Source organism: Nakaseomyces bracarensis (genome assembly GCF_045282275.1).
Source record: "Nakaseomyces bracarensis strain CBM3 chromosome Unknown Scaff13_0, whole genome shotgun sequence".
Lineage (NCBI taxonomy): Eukaryota > Fungi > Ascomycota > Saccharomycetes > Saccharomycetales > Saccharomycetaceae > Nakaseomyces > Nakaseomyces bracarensis.
This window is the reverse complement of record NW_027263959.1, coordinates 1,262,039-1,281,185: the sequence shown is the minus strand read 5'-3', so window position 1 is coordinate 1,281,185 and position 19,147 is coordinate 1,262,039. Positions and strand designations below refer to the sequence as shown.

At 37.5% G+C, this 19,147-nt stretch overlaps 10 protein-coding genes across 10 annotated transcripts; 6 read left to right on the top strand and 4 right to left on the bottom strand.

Annotated features, from left to right (window-relative positions):
* Positions 1-128: 128 nt before the first annotated feature.
* Positions 129-2,645, bottom strand: PMT1 (dolichyl-phosphate-mannose-protein mannosyltransferase PMT1; the record flags this gene model as incomplete). Its single annotated transcript, XM_071054759.1, has 1 exon — positions 129-2,645. The coding sequence occupies one exon, from the start codon at positions 2,643-2,645 to the stop codon at positions 129-131; it is 2,517 nt and encodes an 838-aa protein (XP_070909452.1).
* Positions 2,646-3,526: 881 nt separating this feature from the next.
* RPN6 (proteasome regulatory particle lid subunit RPN6) lies at positions 3,527-4,816 on the top strand (the record flags this gene model as incomplete). The annotated part of the gene is made up of 1 exon (XM_071054758.1): positions 3,527-4,816. One exon carries the CDS (start codon positions 3,527-3,529, stop codon positions 4,814-4,816), a length of 1,290 nt encoding a protein of 429 aa, XP_070909451.1.
* A 237-nt stretch (positions 4,817-5,053) lies between these two features.
* Positions 5,054-5,608, top strand: SNU23 (U4/U6-U5 snRNP complex subunit SNU23; the record flags this gene model as incomplete). Its single annotated transcript, XM_071054757.1, has 1 exon — positions 5,054-5,608. The coding sequence occupies one exon, from the start codon at positions 5,054-5,056 to the stop codon at positions 5,606-5,608; it is 555 nt and encodes a 184-aa protein (XP_070909450.1).
* Positions 5,609-5,721: 113 nt separating this feature from the next.
* On the bottom strand, positions 5,722-6,726 carry BUG1 (Bug1p; the record flags this gene model as incomplete). Its single annotated transcript, XM_071054756.1, has 1 exon — positions 5,722-6,726. The coding sequence occupies one exon, from the start codon at positions 6,724-6,726 to the stop codon at positions 5,722-5,724; it is 1,005 nt and encodes a 334-aa protein (XP_070909449.1).
* Positions 6,727-7,015: 289 nt separating this feature from the next.
* GET3 (guanine nucleotide exchange factor GET3) lies at positions 7,016-8,068 on the top strand (the record flags this gene model as incomplete). The annotated part of the gene is made up of 1 exon (XM_071054755.1): positions 7,016-8,068. The coding sequence occupies one exon, from the start codon at positions 7,016-7,018 to the stop codon at positions 8,066-8,068; it is 1,053 nt and encodes a 350-aa protein (XP_070909448.1).
* A 319-nt stretch (positions 8,069-8,387) lies between these two features.
* Positions 8,388-9,941, top strand: DUN1 (serine/threonine protein kinase DUN1; the record flags this gene model as incomplete). The annotated part of the gene is made up of 1 exon (XM_071054754.1): positions 8,388-9,941. The coding sequence occupies one exon, from the start codon at positions 8,388-8,390 to the stop codon at positions 9,939-9,941; it is 1,554 nt and encodes a 517-aa protein (XP_070909447.1).
* A 119-nt stretch (positions 9,942-10,060) lies between these two features.
* On the bottom strand, positions 10,061-13,351 carry POL3 (DNA-directed DNA polymerase delta POL3; the record flags this gene model as incomplete). The annotated part of the gene is made up of 1 exon (XM_071054753.1): positions 10,061-13,351. The coding sequence occupies one exon, from the start codon at positions 13,349-13,351 to the stop codon at positions 10,061-10,063; it is 3,291 nt and encodes a 1,096-aa protein (XP_070909446.1).
* A 329-nt stretch (positions 13,352-13,680) lies between these two features.
* Positions 13,681-15,099, top strand: QRI1 (UDP-N-acetylglucosamine diphosphorylase; the record flags this gene model as incomplete). Its single annotated transcript, XM_071054752.1, has 1 exon — positions 13,681-15,099. One exon carries the CDS (start codon positions 13,681-13,683, stop codon positions 15,097-15,099), a length of 1,419 nt encoding a protein of 472 aa, XP_070909445.1.
* Positions 15,100-15,282: 183 nt separating this feature from the next.
* On the bottom strand, positions 15,283-16,266 carry TAD3 (Tad3p; the record flags this gene model as incomplete). Its single annotated transcript, XM_071054751.1, has 1 exon — positions 15,283-16,266. The coding sequence occupies one exon, from the start codon at positions 16,264-16,266 to the stop codon at positions 15,283-15,285; it is 984 nt and encodes a 327-aa protein (XP_070909444.1).
* Positions 16,267-16,579: 313 nt separating this feature from the next.
* EST2 (telomerase reverse transcriptase) lies at positions 16,580-19,138 on the top strand (the record flags this gene model as incomplete). The annotated part of the gene is made up of 1 exon (XM_071054750.1): positions 16,580-19,138. The coding sequence occupies one exon, from the start codon at positions 16,580-16,582 to the stop codon at positions 19,136-19,138; it is 2,559 nt and encodes an 852-aa protein (XP_070909443.1).
* Positions 19,139-19,147: the final 9 nt, after the last annotated feature.

The window sequence follows — 19,147 nt, the reverse complement described above, 5'->3', positions numbered from 1 at the left end:
TAATTGATGTATTAGTTATATTAGTTATATTAGTTAAGGAGCATATAATAGGCTAAATCAAATTCATTAATATTTCTTTTATATATATAAGTTATTTTATACATCGGGGGATCTATATTGGTAAGGACTTATGTAGCATGGACCTCTCCAATTACTTCTTTTTCTACTTTGACGTTATTATTTTCTAGAAGCTTTTTAACCTGTTCTGGGGAGAGGAGGTTACCGTCTTGATCCATGAACTTCTTGTGTTCTACGTCATCCAGTAAGTTTTCTACTTCGTCTTCTGGTAGAAGTTTACGGGCTTTCTTTGGAGTAGCTTGGTCGATGAGTTCTGGGTTCTCCATGGTATCGAGGATCCTATCTTCATCCTTCTCTGGTGGTACCACAGACTCAGTTGACGCGTCACCCTCGTGTTTTGGTGTGTAAGTGAAGTTCTTGTATTGGTTTATATCCTCAAAGTAGGCGTAGCAGCCGAAGTCCCAGCTGTCTAGCCACCTTGAGTTCTCACATTGTTGAACAGACCACTCTGTACCGTAGGCTAGCGGAGTGTGTTGTTGGAAGTAGAACACCGAACCAGCAGCGAACAGGATCAGTAGACCGTAGGCGATTTGGTTTCTTCTTCTGAAGCAGAACGTGAGTAAAATGTCAAACAGGTGAGCCAGGGCTAGGATACCGAAATAGTAAGCTGGCAAGTAGTGGTGCACGAACAGTTGACGACCCATAAAGAAGAATGGGAAGTAGTGCAATGCAAAACCCAACAAGTAGTGAACGACTTGAACATGGAAGTTAACAACGTGTTTGTCCTGCAAGATTGGCTTGCCAACCAAGAAGGCGCCTGCTTCATAGGCAACTATGGCACAGTACAAAACGATAAAGGCAGAGACAGACCACCATACTACAGCGTTACCCAATAGGTAGACCTTTCTGTGGTGCTCACCCCAGTATCCGATACCACGGTTCATCAAAGGCCATTCGTATGCTTGAGATTCATAGTAATGGGAACCTGTTAGACCCTTGTTGATACTCCACATCTTTTGATGATATTCTTTCAACTTTCCTAGGAAACTCAAAGGTGCATAAGAGACGTATTCCTTTTTGTTATCTGGGACTGCATCGTTTTGGTTTTCTTCGATGAACCAAATCAATAGATCTGGTCTACCAGAACTGGCACAGGTTACTTCTTGTTGTTCGAAACCCCATTTTGGAAGCTTTACGTCGTGGGAGAACAAGTAGCAACCGGTGATGTGTCTCAACTTAAACTTGGTGTCTAAGGCTCTCACCTCATACTGAGCGATACCCTTCTTCGATCTCTCTTTGTCGATCTCAATGAACCAGTGGTCGTTATAATCACCCATGAAACCAGGATAACCGTAACCAGAGACCTCCTTTTGCCAGTCGGCATTTTCAGAGACAGGAGGTTTGTGGTCGTGAGAGTGCAATCTAACCGATGTGGCACCGTGTAATAGACTGATTTCGGCACCATTTTTCAGACCAATGAAGTCCTTAGGGATGGTACCCTTGTTTTTAGCGTCCTCCACGATCCACTGGTTGTTGTGGTCCAAGAATGGGTACAATGTGATTTGTTGTTGTTCGGATCCCTTTGGATATAGATGGCTGTGGGAGTGCAAGTAACCACCGTCAGTAGCAAAATGTCTCAGAGTCACAACGGAACCGAAAGTCACAGGGGCCAATGTGTCCTTTGGAATCTTATTGTCATTCAAGGTAGCTCTGAACTCAGAACTGAAGAAACTAGAACCACTGTCATCGTTTACCAGGACTTGGAAGTGGACGTAGAAGAACAACACGTATAACGCTGTTGGCACTGCCAACAAAAGGATCAATTTAGCGAATGCAGCCTTCATGATAGCAAAAGGAGATTTCTGTAAATCTCCGATCATGAACCACAGTCTCCAGACACACAGTAGGCCTACCCAGGTCAATGTGAACAAACCGACCCACTTAGAGGACATAGCCAAACCCAGAGCGACACCCGTTGCCAGCAGGGACTTCAAGTACCTGAATGAGTTGGTTGGGTATAATTCTGACTTCTTGAAGGAGTACACAGCCGCAGCGATGAAACAGATCATTGGAGCGTCCAACAGGATGTAACGCGAGATAGTGACGAACGAGTTCTCGATAGCGAAGATGAAAGCGAACACGTAAGCGACACTGAGTCTGACACCAGAAGCCCTCAATGTCAAGTACAACATCAGCACCGTGAAGATACCGAGAGAGGCCGAGAACAGTCTCATGGTGTAGTAAGGCACGTCGTCGGTGTACTCTTCACCGATTGGGGTGAATGGGAAGTCACCATTGTAACCAGCCAAGGACCCGACACCAGCAAACAACATCTTAGCCAGTGGTGGATGCACATCCATGAAGAAAGTACCCTTGATATATTTGGAAGCGAAGCCACCGAAATGAACTTCATCGAACACAACACTACTTGGCCACGACAACTTATACAACCTCACAACACCAGTGAACAACAATAGCACGGCCACCATCAACTTCTCTCTATAAGTGCTCACAGTCCGCTTCTTAGCATTCTCCTCATCTCCTTCAAACGAAACATACGGCCTCAATGGCCCTTTATGCACTTTCAAATCCGGAATCGTATCCATGACATCCTTTTCTTCCTTCATTATTGAAAAAAGATTGAAAATGTCTTTGATATTGTCAGCTCTCAATTCTCAATTCTCAATTCTCAATCCTCAATTGTCAGTTCTCAATTTTTCTAAGTGCCAATTTCAAGAACAAATTGAATATATAAGACTTTCTAAGATATTGGTTTTTTTATTCAATTTAAAATGAACAAAGGGTCTTAAGAGAAAGAGAGACAGTACGGGTATTGGATTGTATGAAGGAAATGAAAAAAATATATATATAAACTCTCTTTCTTTTTTTTTTTGGCAAAAAAGCAAGTAGTAAAAAAAAGAAGAGCACTTATCGTTTTTCGCGTTACGGTATTTCTCTTCTGCGTCTTCTCTACTGCGTCTTCTCTTCTGCGTCTTCTCTTTTTAAGGTGTCTTTTTTGTAAGGTGTCTTTTTTGTAAGGTGTAACACCTGTTCCCATTACCATTTTCCCTAATAACAATACAGCATTAGGGTAATGTTATACGGAATTTACTTTTTGGGTCGGGGAATGGGAGGGTGTGACTGTGTCTCTGTGTCTGTTTACATCGTTGTATACGCCATTACCATGTGATACATCATATTATACTATAAACATGTGATACTAGTATACAACGATGTATCACATGGTAATAGCGTATAAAGGTACTTGCCACCCTGGAGGAGGACTAGTTTTTTTGTATATTTCTTTATGTTTTTCTCCCCTTCTAAAAAGTTATAGTGTATAATAGCTATTTTTATTCCCTTTAAAAAATAAAAAAGTATTTGAAATAATTAGATATTTATTAGAGTTGTATCCTATTGAATTTTTATTTTGTTGGAGGGAAGCAATCCTGTATAAAGATATACAACGTACCACAACAACAATAAAAAAAAAATAAAATAAAATAAAATGGTTTCTGTGGAGAGAGCTAAGGAATTGATTGATGCGAAGCAGTATGAGGATGCTGAGAAGGTGTTGTTGGGTGTTTTGAATGGGGAGAGTGATAGTGGGAGAGTTCAAAGTGGGAAATTGGATGAGAGGAGTAGAGACGAAAGAGAGAGAGCGATCCTGTTGCTGGGTGATGTGTATGTGGCTCTTGGGGCACGCGAGAAGATGAGAGACTTCATTCCAAGGTCTACTGAATACATGATGCAATTCGCTAAGTCAAAGACCGCCAAGGTGCTCAAGACGCTGATTGAGAAGTTCAGTGGTGTACCGGACTCCCTAGATGACCAGATATACGTGTGTAAGCAGAGCATTGAGTTTGCCAAGCGTGAGAAGAGAGTGTTCTTGAAACATAGCCTCGAGATTAAATTGGCTACGTTACACTACGAGAAGAAGGAGTACAATGACTCACTGGAATTGATTAATAACCTGTTGAGAGAGTTCAAGAAACTAGATGACAAGCCATCCCTGGTAGATGTCCATCTACTAGAGAGTAAAGTATACCACAAGCTGAGAAACTTGGCGAAGTCGAAAGCCTCACTTACCGCTTCGAGAACTGCCGCAAACTCAATCTACTGTCCTACCGTAACCGTGGCAGAACTAGATTTGATGAGCGGTATACTGCACTGTGAGGATAAGGACTACAAAACCGCATACTCTTACTTCTTCGAGAGTTTCGAGAGCTACCACAACCTGTCCTCGAAGAACTCATACGAGAAGGCTTGTCAGGTTCTTAAATATATGTTGCTGTCCAAGATTATGTTGAATCTAATCGATGACGTGAAGACTATTCTAAACGCTAAATACACAAAGGAGACATACCAATCCCGCGGGATCGACGCCATGCGCGCAGTAGCCGAAGCTTACAATAACAGATCACTACAAGAGTTCAACGTGGCTTTAAAACAATACAAGACTGAACTGATGTCAGACGAATTGACAAGATCTCACTTCAATGCATTATACGATACGTTACTAGAATCCAATCTGTGTAAGATCATAGAACCATTTGAATGTGTCGAAATCTCGCACATCTCCAAGATGATTGGTCTGGACGCACAACACGTCGAAGGTAAACTGTCACAGATGATCCTAGATAAGATATTCTATGGTGTGCTGGATCAAGGTAACGGATGGCTATATATATATGAAACCCCACACCAGGATGCTACCTATGACTCCGCGCTGGAACTTGTCGGTCAACTAAACAAAGTTGTAGATCAATTATTTGATAAGGCTAATGTACTATACTAAAATATCTACGTATATATAGAAAAGTAGTTTTATTATTATGAACCAATTAACAATATAATGCGTGTACCGTGTTACCACCATCATCATTGTTACAACGTTTTTTTAATTTTTTTTTTTTAAATTAGAAACAGGCGAATATATAGAATTTACCTAGCTCATCGCAGTGCTAGTAATGAAGAACAGCAGCAATAACAACCTATTATAAAAGTTGAAACGTAGTGTTACATACAAACAATAATGTCCAATTTCGGTAGACGCACATGGGACAGGGAACAGCATAACAATGCTGCTGAAAAATCACACTTGGAGGAACTACGAGAAAAGCTAAATGACTCTCAAATACAACAGCTAAAAGATCGGTATACAAATTATGATGGCCTACTTAAGAAGTCAATGAGTGGCCTGAACAAGCGTGTACTTGTCGCTAATGTTAGTTCGTATAAGAAAGGTCATCAGTTTGGATTCTATTGTGATCTATGTGATATGACATTTAAGGATACACTGCAATACGTCGATCATTTGAATCACAAGATACATGAATTAAAGTTTGAATCATTCTTTGGTGAGCCGTTAATCTGCGAGCAGCGAGATAATGATGATATACCAATTGATGAATTCAAGAAATGTTATACTGAAGAGATGAAAGCCTTTGTTAAAGCACATAAGGTCAGAGAGATAGAAGAAACTAAAGTACGAAAGAAAAAAAAAAATGGTAAGAATAACACATCAACCGGAAACACACCCTCCAATATGGATCAGATGATGGGGTTTTCTTCTTTCGGTAAAAAGTAATGACAGCATTAAGGATATCTATAAGATATCCACACGCATACATAGATATATACCCATATACATTTTCTTATATTACGATATATTTGCATTTATCTCATAAACTAAAGCTTCCACTAGAACTCTACAATTGGTCCCGAGCCAATACTTCTCCATGTCGTCATGTCTATATTCCAGTTTCTCCATTTTTGAAGCATTACTCTATCCACATTTTGATTTTGCACAATACCGTATGTGTTAACCTTAGCGTTTTGTGAAGAGGTGGCAGCTGGTGCAGTAGGTACATTAGAGTTAAACTTCGCAAAATGCAATGATGGAGAGGCGGCACCAGATTGCTTATTACTGACTTGTCCATCATCGTTCAGTTTGACCTGAGTCTGCAATAATTCATTCTTCACATCTTGCAAATCTTTCTGAGTCAAGTTAAGCATCTCCTTTAACTTTTCATTTTCTTCCTGGAGTTCTTCTATAGTAGTTTCGTGTTCAATATTTGAGAACTTCAGTTTCTTATTATCGGCAGTGAGCCTTTCGACTTCAGCCTTTAATCTTGTGATCTCTTCAGCTTCCTTTTCCTTATTTATCGTCGAAATGAAATCACCACCATCATTATCAAACATGTCGTCTAGTGCATCCTTCTTCTCCAACCGGGACTCTGCCTCTCTAATAAGATCATCCACATCATCGTGTTCAGACCTTACCTCTTCTTTAGTTTGATCAGCTTTGGAGTTATCTAAATCTTTACTAGTATCGTCTTTCTCTTGTTCTTCTTCCTTGACTTCAACTTCATTATCATCCTGCTCCTTCAATGTTTCATCAACTTCTTCATCTTTCACTTCTTCATCTTTCACTTTTCCATCTTTCACTTCTTCAGCTTTCACTTCTTCTTCCTCCTTAACTTCTTCTCCCTTAACTTCGGCTTCTATCAATTCGTCCTCCTTAACTTCTTCATCCAATTCCTTACCCTTCAATTCTTCTTGGTCACTAGCATCTTTCACTTCATCAGTGTCTTCCTCCTTCTTCTTACTCTTCTTGTTCTTCTTCTTGTTCTTCTTCTGCTTCAACTCTTCAACACGTTTCCTGGCTTCTTCCAACTTAGCCCTCTTTTCTTCATCCATAGACATTTTGATTATTATTTTTTTATAGTCGATCTACTGAACCCTTATCAATCAATCAGTATATACAATTGACTATCAATTTTACAAAAATGCTATCTAATTCATAGATTTGGGCTTTCTGCCTTTATTTTTTTTTTCCACCCTTCAAAGACTTTCTTTTCAAAAAAAAAAATTATTCAAGAGCAATTGCTGCTATAAACCACCACTATCAATTTCTAAAAAGGTGTAAGAAGACAGTTAATTGTGTTTAAAGCTAGAAAAAAACAAGTACTTATTGAAGTGATTATAAAGGAAGATGGATTTGACTGTGGAACGTAACTTGAAGTCTCTAATTGAGTCCACCACTCACAAGTGGATTTTCGTTGGTGGTAAAGGTGGTGTTGGTAAGACCACTTCGTCGTGTTCTATTGCCATCCAGATGGCGTTGGCCCAACCCCAGAAGCAATTTCTATTGATCTCTACCGATCCTGCTCACAATCTGAGTGATGCGTTTGGTGAGAAGTTCGACAAGGATGCCAGAAAAGTGACCGGGATGAATAATCTGTCCTGTATGGAGATTGACCCATCTGCTGCGTTGAAGGATATGAATGACATGGCTGTGTCCCGTGCTGGCGAGAACGGAGATGATGGGCTTGGAGGTCTATTGCAAGGTGGTGCGTTAGCCGATTTGACTGGCTCTATCCCTGGTATCGATGAGGCTCTGTCTTTCATGGAAGTGATGAAGCATATTAAGAAGCAAGAACAAGGTGACGGTGAGAGTTTCGACACCGTCATTTTTGACACTGCCCCAACGGGTCACACTTTGAGATTCTTACAATTACCTACCACACTGTCGAAGTTGCTGGATAAGTTCAGCGAGATCACTGGTAAATTGGGCCCTATGCTAAACTCTATGATGGGTGCCGGTAACGTGGACGTTACTGGTAAGCTGAATGAGTTGAAGGTCAATGTCGAGACTATCAAGGAGCAATTCACCGACCCAGACCTAACGACCTTCGTATGTGTCTGTATAAGTGAGTTCCTGTCCCTATATGAAACCGAGAGATTGATCCAAGAGTTGATCTCCTACGATATGGACGTCAACAGTATCATCGTCAACCAGCTGCTGTTCGCTGAGTTCGACCAGGAACATAACTGTAAGAGGTGTCAGTCCAGATGGAAGATGCAGAAGAAATATCTAGACCAGATCGACGAACTTTACGAGGATTTCCATGTGGTAAAGATGCCCCTATGTGCTGGTGAAATTCGTGGTCTAAACAACTTGAAGAAGTTCAGTCAGTTCCTCTTCAAGGAGTACGACCCTATCCAAGATGGCCAGGTCATCTACGAACTAGAAGAGAAGAACTAGAAAACGAACAAACAACTGAAGAAACTAGGGAATCAACCTAACGATAGAGATATTTAAGTAGCTTCATATAAAAAGAACATAGAATATTTATTTGCACTAGACACCCAACTTGTGCATTGATATGTCAATATTTACGTGTTTTAAAGTAAATAAACAATAAAAAAAAAAGAAATAACGCCAAATTACAGGAATCCCAGGTTTTTAAGTTTATTAGTGATGTTACTTTTCCTTTTTAATTTATATAAAGATATTTAACAGTCTTATGAGCTCGATATAAATGATATATCGATACTTCCTTTGAGAAAGAAGCTCTATAGCGATGAGTTTGACGGTAAAGAGGAATAATTCCTCCGATATTCAGGATGGGAATAAGAGACAGCGGGATGTTGATGGTGATAGAGCTTACCAGGTGGTAGCGACCCTAGTGAGTTTGATCCCAGGTAAGGAACAAAAATTTGAAGTGAAGGATAAGTCATTGACCTCCGTAGGGCGGAGCCGGTCGTGTGATATTGTGTTACAGGAGCCTGATATCTCTACCACGCACTGCGAGATGTATATTGTCGATATGCAGTTGGATAACTCTGAGAGAAAGCTTATAAACATTGTGGACAAGAGTCGAAATGGTACCTATATCAATGGGAACAAGTTGATGAAGAAAGATTATGTTTTGAAGAACGGAGACCGAGTTGTGTTTGGTAAACGGTGTTCTTTTCTATTCAAGTATGCTGCTTCCACAATGGAAAATCTGGACTCTGAAGGTGATGTTGACGATGTTGACACTACCATGGAACAAGATCAAAATGCTGACACCAGTGCTGTTATAAGAGATGGAGATTCGGTATTTAAGAAACCACAATTTAGTTTTACTAGCAGCCAATCCCAAGTGAGGAAACTGGCCAAATTGAAGCCTATCTCATTCTTTGATAAGTACTTGTTAGGCAAGGACTTAGGGTCCGGGCATTACGCTGTTGTGAAGGAAGCAAAGAATAAGAAGACTGGTGAAACGGTGGCGGTTAAGATATTTCATCCGCAGCAAAACGATGATCAGAAGAAAAATAAACAATTCAGAGAGGAGACAACCATTTTAATGAAGATACACCATCCTAATATTGTTAACTTGCTAGATAGCTTTGTAGAGCCGATGAGCAAGACCCAAATTCAGAAGTATTTGGTGCTAGAAAAAATCGATGATGGTGAATTGTTTGATAGAATAGTGAGAAAGACCAGTCTTCCTGAAAATGAATCCAAGGCCATTTTTAAGCAGATCTTAACGGGTCTTAAATATTTGCACAGCCAGAATATTATTCATAGAGATATCAAACCAGAAAATATTTTGTTGAACATAAAGAGACGTAGCTCACCAGATGAAATCCAAATGGGTCCATGGGATCCAGATGAAATTGATATTCAAGTCAAAATCGCCGATTTCGGTCTAGCTAAATTTACAGGTGAGATGCAATTTACCAATACATTATGTGGAACACCGTCATATGTAGCTCCAGAAGTATTAGTTAAAAGAGGGTATTCATCTAAAGTTGATTTATGGAGCGCCGGTGTTATCTTATATGTCTGCCTGTGTGGATTTCCACCCTTCAGTGACCAACTGGGACCACCTTCTTTAAAAGAACAGATATTACAAGCTAAATATGCATTCTATTCTCCTTACTGGGATAATATTAATGATGCAGCCCTACATTTGATATCTAATTTGTTAGTGCTGGATTCTGAAGCGAGATATGATGTTGACACGGCACTAAACCATCCATGGTTAGAAGATGTTTCACAAATTCAAGTATCACATGAATTGAAAAGACTACAGATCGAAGATAACAGGGTACCTAAAACTTACTCTGAGCTATCCAGTTTACAATAAAACATTAATGAATAGGTACTTCAAATAATAGAATATTAACGTAATGACTTGAAGTTATTATTTTATAAATAAAAAAAATTGTCTATAAATGCATTAAAGAAATTCTTATCATGAATATATCACCACTTACCCAATTGCTCAACCTTCTCTTGCAATTCCTTTTTGACTTTAACTCTCATGTAAAAGATGTCACAATTTTTGTTGGAACATAGGACCTCGTTATGCAAAGTTCCTGCACATCTTTGACATTCAGTCCATAAACGAGCATACTGTTCTTCAAGGTCTCTAACATCATAAAGGGCCTTTATATATAGCTCACTGGATCTTGACTTACAATTACTGCACAGAGGACCTTCACCTTTCTTTAAAGGACTTCTACATCCCTTACAAACCTCAACTTTTTTGATGAAACCCATCAAACCACCCTTTGTATTACCTGTACTAATTTTAATAGATTTAATAGTAAACATAGAATTAGCTTGTTTATCACCAATAATTGGAGCTACAATACTTATAATTGGGTTTTGTAGTTGATTGGTTAGATAGTATTTGGAATCAATCTGAATATTATGTTCCAGGACATAAAGTGGATCCTCTGCTCTATTATAAAGTTTATCATTACCACCAACAACTACATAATCAACACGATCACCTACATTTGGACCAGATCCATCTCTTTTCTTCATTCTTTCGGCTAGAACAGCATGGGGTTGTGGGTTGGTATAATTAGGCGCTAAGGTTTTGGAAATAATTAGCTTAGAGATATCCACACGGTTTTGAAGAATGTCATCAATTGTCGATTTAACAAATGCTAGAGCAGTATCAACATCTCTGTCAATCAAAATCATCTTCAATACCTTGTTCATAACAACAGAAACCAAGGAACATGAGTCACGACGCACAGATGCTAAACCTTTTTGATCTAATTTGTCATATTTATTTGGGTTGGTCCAATATAGCCCCGCATATCTTTTTTTATTGATTAGCAGATAAGGGAAGTACGCTTTCTCAAATTCAAGATTTATTGGATGTTTGAAGAGTGTCGAAACATAAGCAGCTGCTTCTGCCCCAAGTGTCATAGCTTCTTGTAAATCGCTTGTCCCAAATTTAACCATAACAGAATCGGTATCACCATACACAACAACAGCATCATGTTTTGCGCCATTCTTAAGACAGTACTTCTCTTCTACAGCCTTCTTAGTAGTCATAATCATCACACGGCCAAAAGCTGTAACAGAAGAAGATATAGCTAGACATGGAAGTTTACCAACTGTTGCACCGGTAAAACCATAAACAGAATTTGCAGAAATCTTTAGAGCTAATTGACGACCATTTAACACATCTCTTTTAAAAGGATCAGTTTCATCCCTCAAATCTTTCTTAGCCCTCTTTCTGGCTGAGATAAGCTCGTCAAGAATAATTGGTAAGATACCGCGTCTCTTTTTTGTAGTAACGAAGTAATCACCATTTGGAGTGATGATATAGTCCTCATCTTGCTTCAGATTTAATCTTTCAACTGTAGCTTTATTACACAACGTGGTATAGCAAAGATTATGAGCCATCATAATACTTGGATACAACGAATTGAAATCTAATGTGGCAATTGGAACGTCATAATATCCCCTTATAGGTTCAATAACAGTAGCACCTTCATATTGCTCATCACTGCCATGGGAATGCATATTTGGGATTACAGTATCAATTTCCAAACACTTTCTAAATAACTGAGAAACAACTTTGATTTGTTGACCTCTAGCAAGCAAATAAGAGAACGGAACACCAGTAACACGGGACATTTCAGTGTAGTTAACCAATGCCATTAATTTCTCTAACAGCCTTAACGGTAAATATGCATCCTTCAAACAATAAACTGCAAGTCTTCTTCTGGTTTCTTTATCGCCATTCTGAAGATCAGTAATGATGCTATGATGCACATCTTCCTTTTGTTCACCTAAGAAGTGCGCAGAAACTGCATTTAAAGTATATGACCTTAATTTATATTCACGCTGTACAAATTGCAAAAGATCTAATTGTAGTCTACCATCAATATTCACATTTTGTGTTTCTCTTGTACCATAGGCTTTAGAAGAAAATATAGATTCTTTGATCTCTTGTTTAACATTCTTCAGTCTACCAAAATAAGGGAAAATATCTACTTTTAGTGCTTTAGCTCTATTAATCAGATATGGAATATCGAAGTTGGTGGTATTATAACCAATGATTACATCAGGATCAACCTCAATAATGAAATCACGCCATTTCCGTAGCAGTTCTTCTTCCGTAGGACTGTCAAAGATTTGTGAACCTGTGATTGGAGCACATGTATCTAAAGTAAAAACGTTTCTTATAAATGGTTTCTTTTCACCGACTGTATGAACGACATTAGCAATCTGGATCACCCTATCATGCTCAGGTTCAGGAAATATACCTGGCCTACCAGCACATTCAATATCGAACGATAGGATACGCAGTGGAGCTGTGTGAGACCATTCTCCTTCTGCCGGATGCGAGACCAACTCCCTATAGTTTATCTGTACTTCGAGTTGACATGATGAAACTCTATCTTTTTCTGGAATTAACTTATATTTAGTTTTAGGTAATGTCACCCATGACATACCAACGATCTTACAATCAACCATCAACCGTAACGTATATGCGATATTATCATATGTAGTGGTACCATTTGCATACCAGGAGTTATAATTGAAATGCCCTTTCTCAAATGCCGTCCTCAGTTTATTAGTAGCTCCTGGGTGGGTTGTGTAAACTTTCCAGAACGGTAGTTTTGTATCACCGGAATAACCCCAAATAGATTGCCTTTTAACCACCTCGATAGAATCTATAGCGTTTTCATACATCTCATTAACGTACTGAACAAATTTTTGGATCTCTTGTGGATCTTGAGCATCCGCAGAGTTTGGAGCTGGAACGTATAAATAATGTTTAAACCCTGTAACGTTACACAGTATGGAATGTCCTTCACTGGTAACACCAAATAGTCTTACGACGGCAGAAGTATTCTCATCTTTGAAACCGTTAAGTGTTGCTTGCTCTGCTTCAATCTGCTGGAAAGAAATATCATGCGTCTCAGGAGAGAAATCAATAGGTAAAGTTTTACGTTTATAATTAGAAGTATCCTTTTCATCCTTTAAAGCAGCTTCGTGTTCCATCAAAGAAAGCTCTCTCTCAAATATCGACTCCATATGCTTACCATCCGCCTCTGCACCAACGGCCTTGAAACCTTGCTGCTTGTACTTTGTATAATTTTGGGTTGGAATGATCTCTATGGTAGAAACAGGCTCACTACCGACACTGTAATCCTTTGACTGTACCTTCATCTTCTTCTCATGTATCATAACTTCACCATCCTGTTCTTCCTGATCACCGGGTCTCTTTAAAGCGTCAGACATTTTTTTCCTTGATTCTATTTATCCACCTTCCTGGTCCTTAAGGATAAAAGGCTCTTAGTATACTTATCTACCAAATTGTCCTGGATATCCATAAGAGATGAGGTAAAAGCTTAAAGTTCACGTAACCGCCATTTAAAAAAAAAAAAAGAGAGAGAGAGGACGAAACGCGTCTCGCGGAGGATTTTCTATCTTTAAATTAGAGACGCGTTATCAGTTTCTAAGAGGTTAAAGGGACTTTTATCTTGATTAAAGCACTATAAACTTGACTCATGCATCAATAGAGATACTATACAGAACTACGATATAGGCAATAAGAGACAAAGTTTAAGATGGGTATCAAAGATCAGTATATTACTGCAGGGCAATCCCATTTATTTACCGGGTTTGATGAATTGAGCACCGAGGATCAGCAAGTTTTATTGCAGAATCTGGAAGCGGTTTCTGCCAGGGTGAGTCCACAAAAGTTGGTAGATGACTGTCAGAAGGCAATCAAGCTGGCTGAGGAGAATTCTAAGGATACACAGGCTATTGAGCCATTACCGCAGACTTCATACGAGTCTATCATTGATAATGAAGAGGCCGAGAGCCGTTACTTCAATTTGGGTATGGAGGCTTTGAAGAGGAATGAAGTTGGTGTTATATTGTTGGCAGGAGGCCAAGGTACCAGGTTAGGATCCTCTCAACCTAAGGGTTGTTATGATATTGGACTTCCATCCAACAAATCTCTTTTTCAGATTCAGGCTGAGAGGATATCATGTCTGCAGAATTTGGTAGGGGGTGACTGTACCATTCCTTGGTACATTATGACATCTAAGCCAACCAGAAATGCAACTGAGGAATACTTCCAACAAAATGAGTATTTTGGACTCGATCCCAAGAACATCACTTTTTTTAATCAGGGAACTTTACCAGCCTTTGACCTCGACGGAAAAAAACTAGTTATGGACAGTCCCACGTCACTGGTCCAGTCACCAGATGGAAATGGTGGGTTGTACAGAGCAATTAAGGATAATAACTTAGTTGAGGACTTTGAAAAGAGAAATATCAAGCACTTGTACATGTACTGTGTGGACAATGTACTGTCTCTTGTAGCTGATCCGACTTTCATTGGTTATGCTATGCACCATAACTTTGAATTAGCCACAAAGGCCGTCAGAAAGAGAGATGCGCATGAATCGGTTGGTCTAATTGCTACCAAAAATAACCATCCTTGTGTCATTGAATATTCCGAAATCTCTAAGGATCTAGCTGAGGCTACGGATGATCAGGGTCTGTTGAAGCTGAGAGCTGCTAACATTGTGAATCATTATTATTCAACATCTTTATTAAAGAGAGAGTTAGCTAATTGGTGCGAAAACTTACAATATCATATTGCTAAGAAGAAAATCCCATCTTATGATGCTATCTCTAAACAGTACACGAAACCAGAGACACCAAATGGTATCAAACTTGAACAGTTCATATTTGATGTCTTTCCTACCATTCCACTAGAGAAATTTGGCTGTTTAGAGGTACAAAGAAGTAAGGAGTTCTCACCATTGAAAAATGGTCCAGGTTCTGCTAATGACAACCCTGAAACTAGCAGAACGGCATATATGGAACTGGGTACTAGTTGGTTAACATCTGCTGGCTCTAACGTCAGAGAAAATGTTCTGGTCGAAGTTTCAAGTGCAACCAGCTACAAAGGTGAGAACTTAACCCAATTCAAGGATGTACTATTCGATACAAGCGATGTTTATGTCGAGTGAAATGTCGATGGCATCAATGCCAATTGTTCATAGAAACAATTGTTAGTCATCAAAACTGCATAATATAAAAAGGAATTAATTAAATACATATATAGAAGATATTTAATTCATATTTACACCAATATTTATACTTTCCTTTTCATACCAAGTTCATTATAACATCCTCGTAAAGTAAATAACACCCTAAGCACATATATCATCATTAATGTGAGGAACTTGGTATTCTTCCCCAATCCATTGGAAAACCTCGTACTTGGAATTCAGTTTTTTATTTGCATGCATACAATAAGCATTTCCACTACTAGGAGAAAAACAACCAGTTTTTTCCATTTCCCTAACGAATATACATCGATTAATTCGTGAATGTATGAGCGCCATCGAACACATTGAACATGGCTCATGTGTCGTGTAGACATCAAAATTCAGGCAAAGATAGTTCTGAGAAACTTCTTCGTTCAACCTATTAGATTTCTCATACTTTGCTACTTGATTAATGCCTACCATAATACTATGGTCAATGGGTAGAGCCAATTCTCCATTACTATTGTGTGTTCTCCTATCTTCAACCAGAACAAAATCATTTCTATCTTTAGAGCGTGGATCAACAAACAGCGAAACTACTGGTAGATACCCTGTTTTCATTTTGGCTTCATTGGCCTTTGCTGTTATTATATCTAGATAATATCGAATATTATCCATCAAAAATACTGAATCATTAAGTATTTGGTCGTTAGGATCACCATTCCAGACTAATGGCCAATACATTTCAGACCACTCTTTCACCTTCTCCTTCTCATAGGGACCCTCTCGAGGCACATTAATACATAGTATATTACTATGAGGAAACTTTATTAATTTACTAATCTCACGCTGACTATTCGAGAAATCCGTACTACAGACGATACACTGTAATATTGGTTTACCTTCCTCGCTTTTAATTTTTCTAATTCTTTTAATATGCTGTAACGAAATTGGATCCTGGTCTCTCGTATTTGTTCGTACTAATTCAATAAATTTTTTAGAATATATAGGCTCTATTTCAATAGTCCAAACAGTACAAAACTCCGGAATATCAGTTCGAATCACAGGCCTCACCTGTAATAGCTTATCCTCAACAATGCACCGTTTAAAATCGATCTTTATACTGTTATTTATTTTCTTTACCATAGGTAATTGATGTATATATTTTACTATGTCTATTCAGCTGGTATATGCTGTTATAACAATATTATTATTTTCCAATAAAACTTGCGATGAGCTTGATTTTTTTTTTTTTTTTTTTTCTTTTGTTGATATTTTTTCACAAATTTCGATGCCCTGTTGGATGATTTAATTTTTCAACGTATTTATTGAAGTCATAATTGTGTTTGTCGGTCAATGTATTTGGTTACCATACTTTATTATATAGGTTACGAAATTGCGTTGTTTTATGAACAAGTTTCTTCCTACTTCTCTACTCTTTCCTATGTGTTCTAGATGAATGAAACTATTAGCCGAGTATATTTATGGCGAGGATGCTGCTTTTTTGGATTCTAGTGACGATATTACAAATCAACTAAACTCCTATTTTGTTGTCAAAAACGAGAGAGTTATTTCATTTCCAAATGAATCAATTGATCTGTCACTGAGCCATAAAAATTTGATTGATCAATGTATTGTTATCCTTTTACAAAAGAAGTTGCATAAAAACGTACTTGTTACTGGATACAAATTGGCAAGGAATGATTCAATTAGAAATGTGCTGCATAGTGATATATCAAACACTTGCGTTACAATACTAAAATCAAAACAATGGGAGAAAATGCATTTGATAATGGGTACATATAAATTTTTAGAGTTAATTTTTAACTACTCCGTATTCTGGTTTAATGGCCTTAATTTTGTACAAATTATTGGTAGTATATTCAATTTGCCCAATGACCCACCAAAATGGATACAGAATAAAGTTGAAATTCCTGTTTTTGATTTGCCAAATATGTACGTGCATAACAAGGGATTTTTGTACTATGATGCTTCTAATTTTCGCACTGAATCCATTTTATTAGGCAGGAATTATCGAAGGGCATCTAATAGAGAGAAAATCGAAGCGTTAAAATCGTTAATATTTGACAACAGCTCGAAATTCCTGAATGAGAATGAGCTACTTAACCTCTCAAATGATTCGTCAATTAACAAAATCCTTATTTCTGTGGTTGTGAAAGAAAAGAAGGTCAAATACTTGTCAATTTTAGAGAGCATATGTCCAAAATCCATATTGAAAACTCCACATATCGCCAATACAACGCCTCTGAAACAGGTATCCAGATTTCTTATAATCGTTCTAGAAAAATTGAGAATCTGTGGACTACTTGTATCGAAGAAGAACAAAGCGTTGGTCTTTAAAAATATACTTCCATTTTTAAAACTACCAATAAATGGCAAATTGCTTCTTTTCGATATAATAAATGGGTTAAATTATGACGAATTAAGATTAGGCAAAAAATCTAAAAAATGCATCATTTTCTTTATGGTCAGCATTATTTCTTATATTTTCGGTAAATTAATACCATCTATACTGAGATGCTTTTTTTACTGCACAGAAGTATCATCATTTACTGAGATTCTCTTTTTTCGAAGAGATATTTGGAATCAGCTTACAAAAGGTTTTCTTGATTCCTATTTTAGTAAATTTTTACTACAAAATAAAGAATGTATTGAACATTATAGTTATCTTCGCTCAAAATACAACCACTGTAAGCTAAGATTACTACCCAAAAAAGCGGATAATGAATATAGGGTAATTGGAATTCCTATGAAAGGTGAAAATAATGAAGAACATCTACTTTACAAACAAAACTTCTTTAAAGTCATAATGCCGAGTAGGATTGTTTTGGACTTTTTAAGGAGAAATCGGGTTACTTTATTTGAAAAGTTGTATTCAACATCACAGATTTGTACTCAAATCAGAGACTATAAGAAGCAGATTATAAAGTTGTTTGGACATATACCGACACTACATATTTTGAAATTTGATATTGCAAATTGTTATGACTCTATTCCAATTAAGAAAGTAAGATCAATTTTAAAAAAGTTATTGAACAACGCTGAAACAAACAAGTTCATTATCAAAAATATTTCTATACTTGATTTAAGGACTGGTGATGGCAGAGCTGCATCAATTATTAATGGTAATACAAATAAGAAGGACCATGTTGTAATAAGTGATAATTTATCAACCACATCATTAATGAAAAATGAAATACTTGACATAGTTGACAACGAAATAACAAATACAGCTATCATGTTCAGAGGTAACTGTTTTAAAAGAAGAGATGGTCTATTTCAAGGTCAAAATCTATCTGCAACCATTGTTGATATTTTGTATGACGATATGCTCGAAAACTATTCAGAAATCAAATCCTTTGCTAACAAACATAGTCTAGTTTTAAGACATGCTGATGATTTCTTATTTATCTCTACTAATATAAATATAGTTGAAAATCTTAAAACAAAGGTTCTGAATGGATTCCATGAATATGGTTCATATGTTAAACCACAGAAAGTAATTCTGGAGTCGACAATTGATCGGAAGACTAAATTGACTTTCTGTGGTTTAGAGATTAAATTGAATACCTTAGAAGTCATCAAGCCCTACACTTCAATGAACCAAACCAAAATAACCGGAGTCATAAGTTCAATGTTTTTGGAGAAGTTACTAAACCTGTATAAATTGAGAATAAATAATGGTACTCTTGATTTCTATCTCAATTCCCCACCGGTAATCTTAGAACAAATACATCATGCCACAAAAAATATAATACTTATCTTGATAGACTCAAACCTTAAAGAGGTCAAGGAGGAGGACTTTTACATTTTTTTGGAACGACTGGTTGATGAGACAATTACACAGTTTAAAAATGCTGATGAACTCAATGATTTTATTCTATTGAACATTAAATCATGCGTAAAGGTAACAATTTTAAAAACCACGAGAGAAGTTCTATCAAGGAAGCATAGCTCGTATACACATATTATAAAAGTATTAGAGAAAGTTAGTTAAATTTAGATG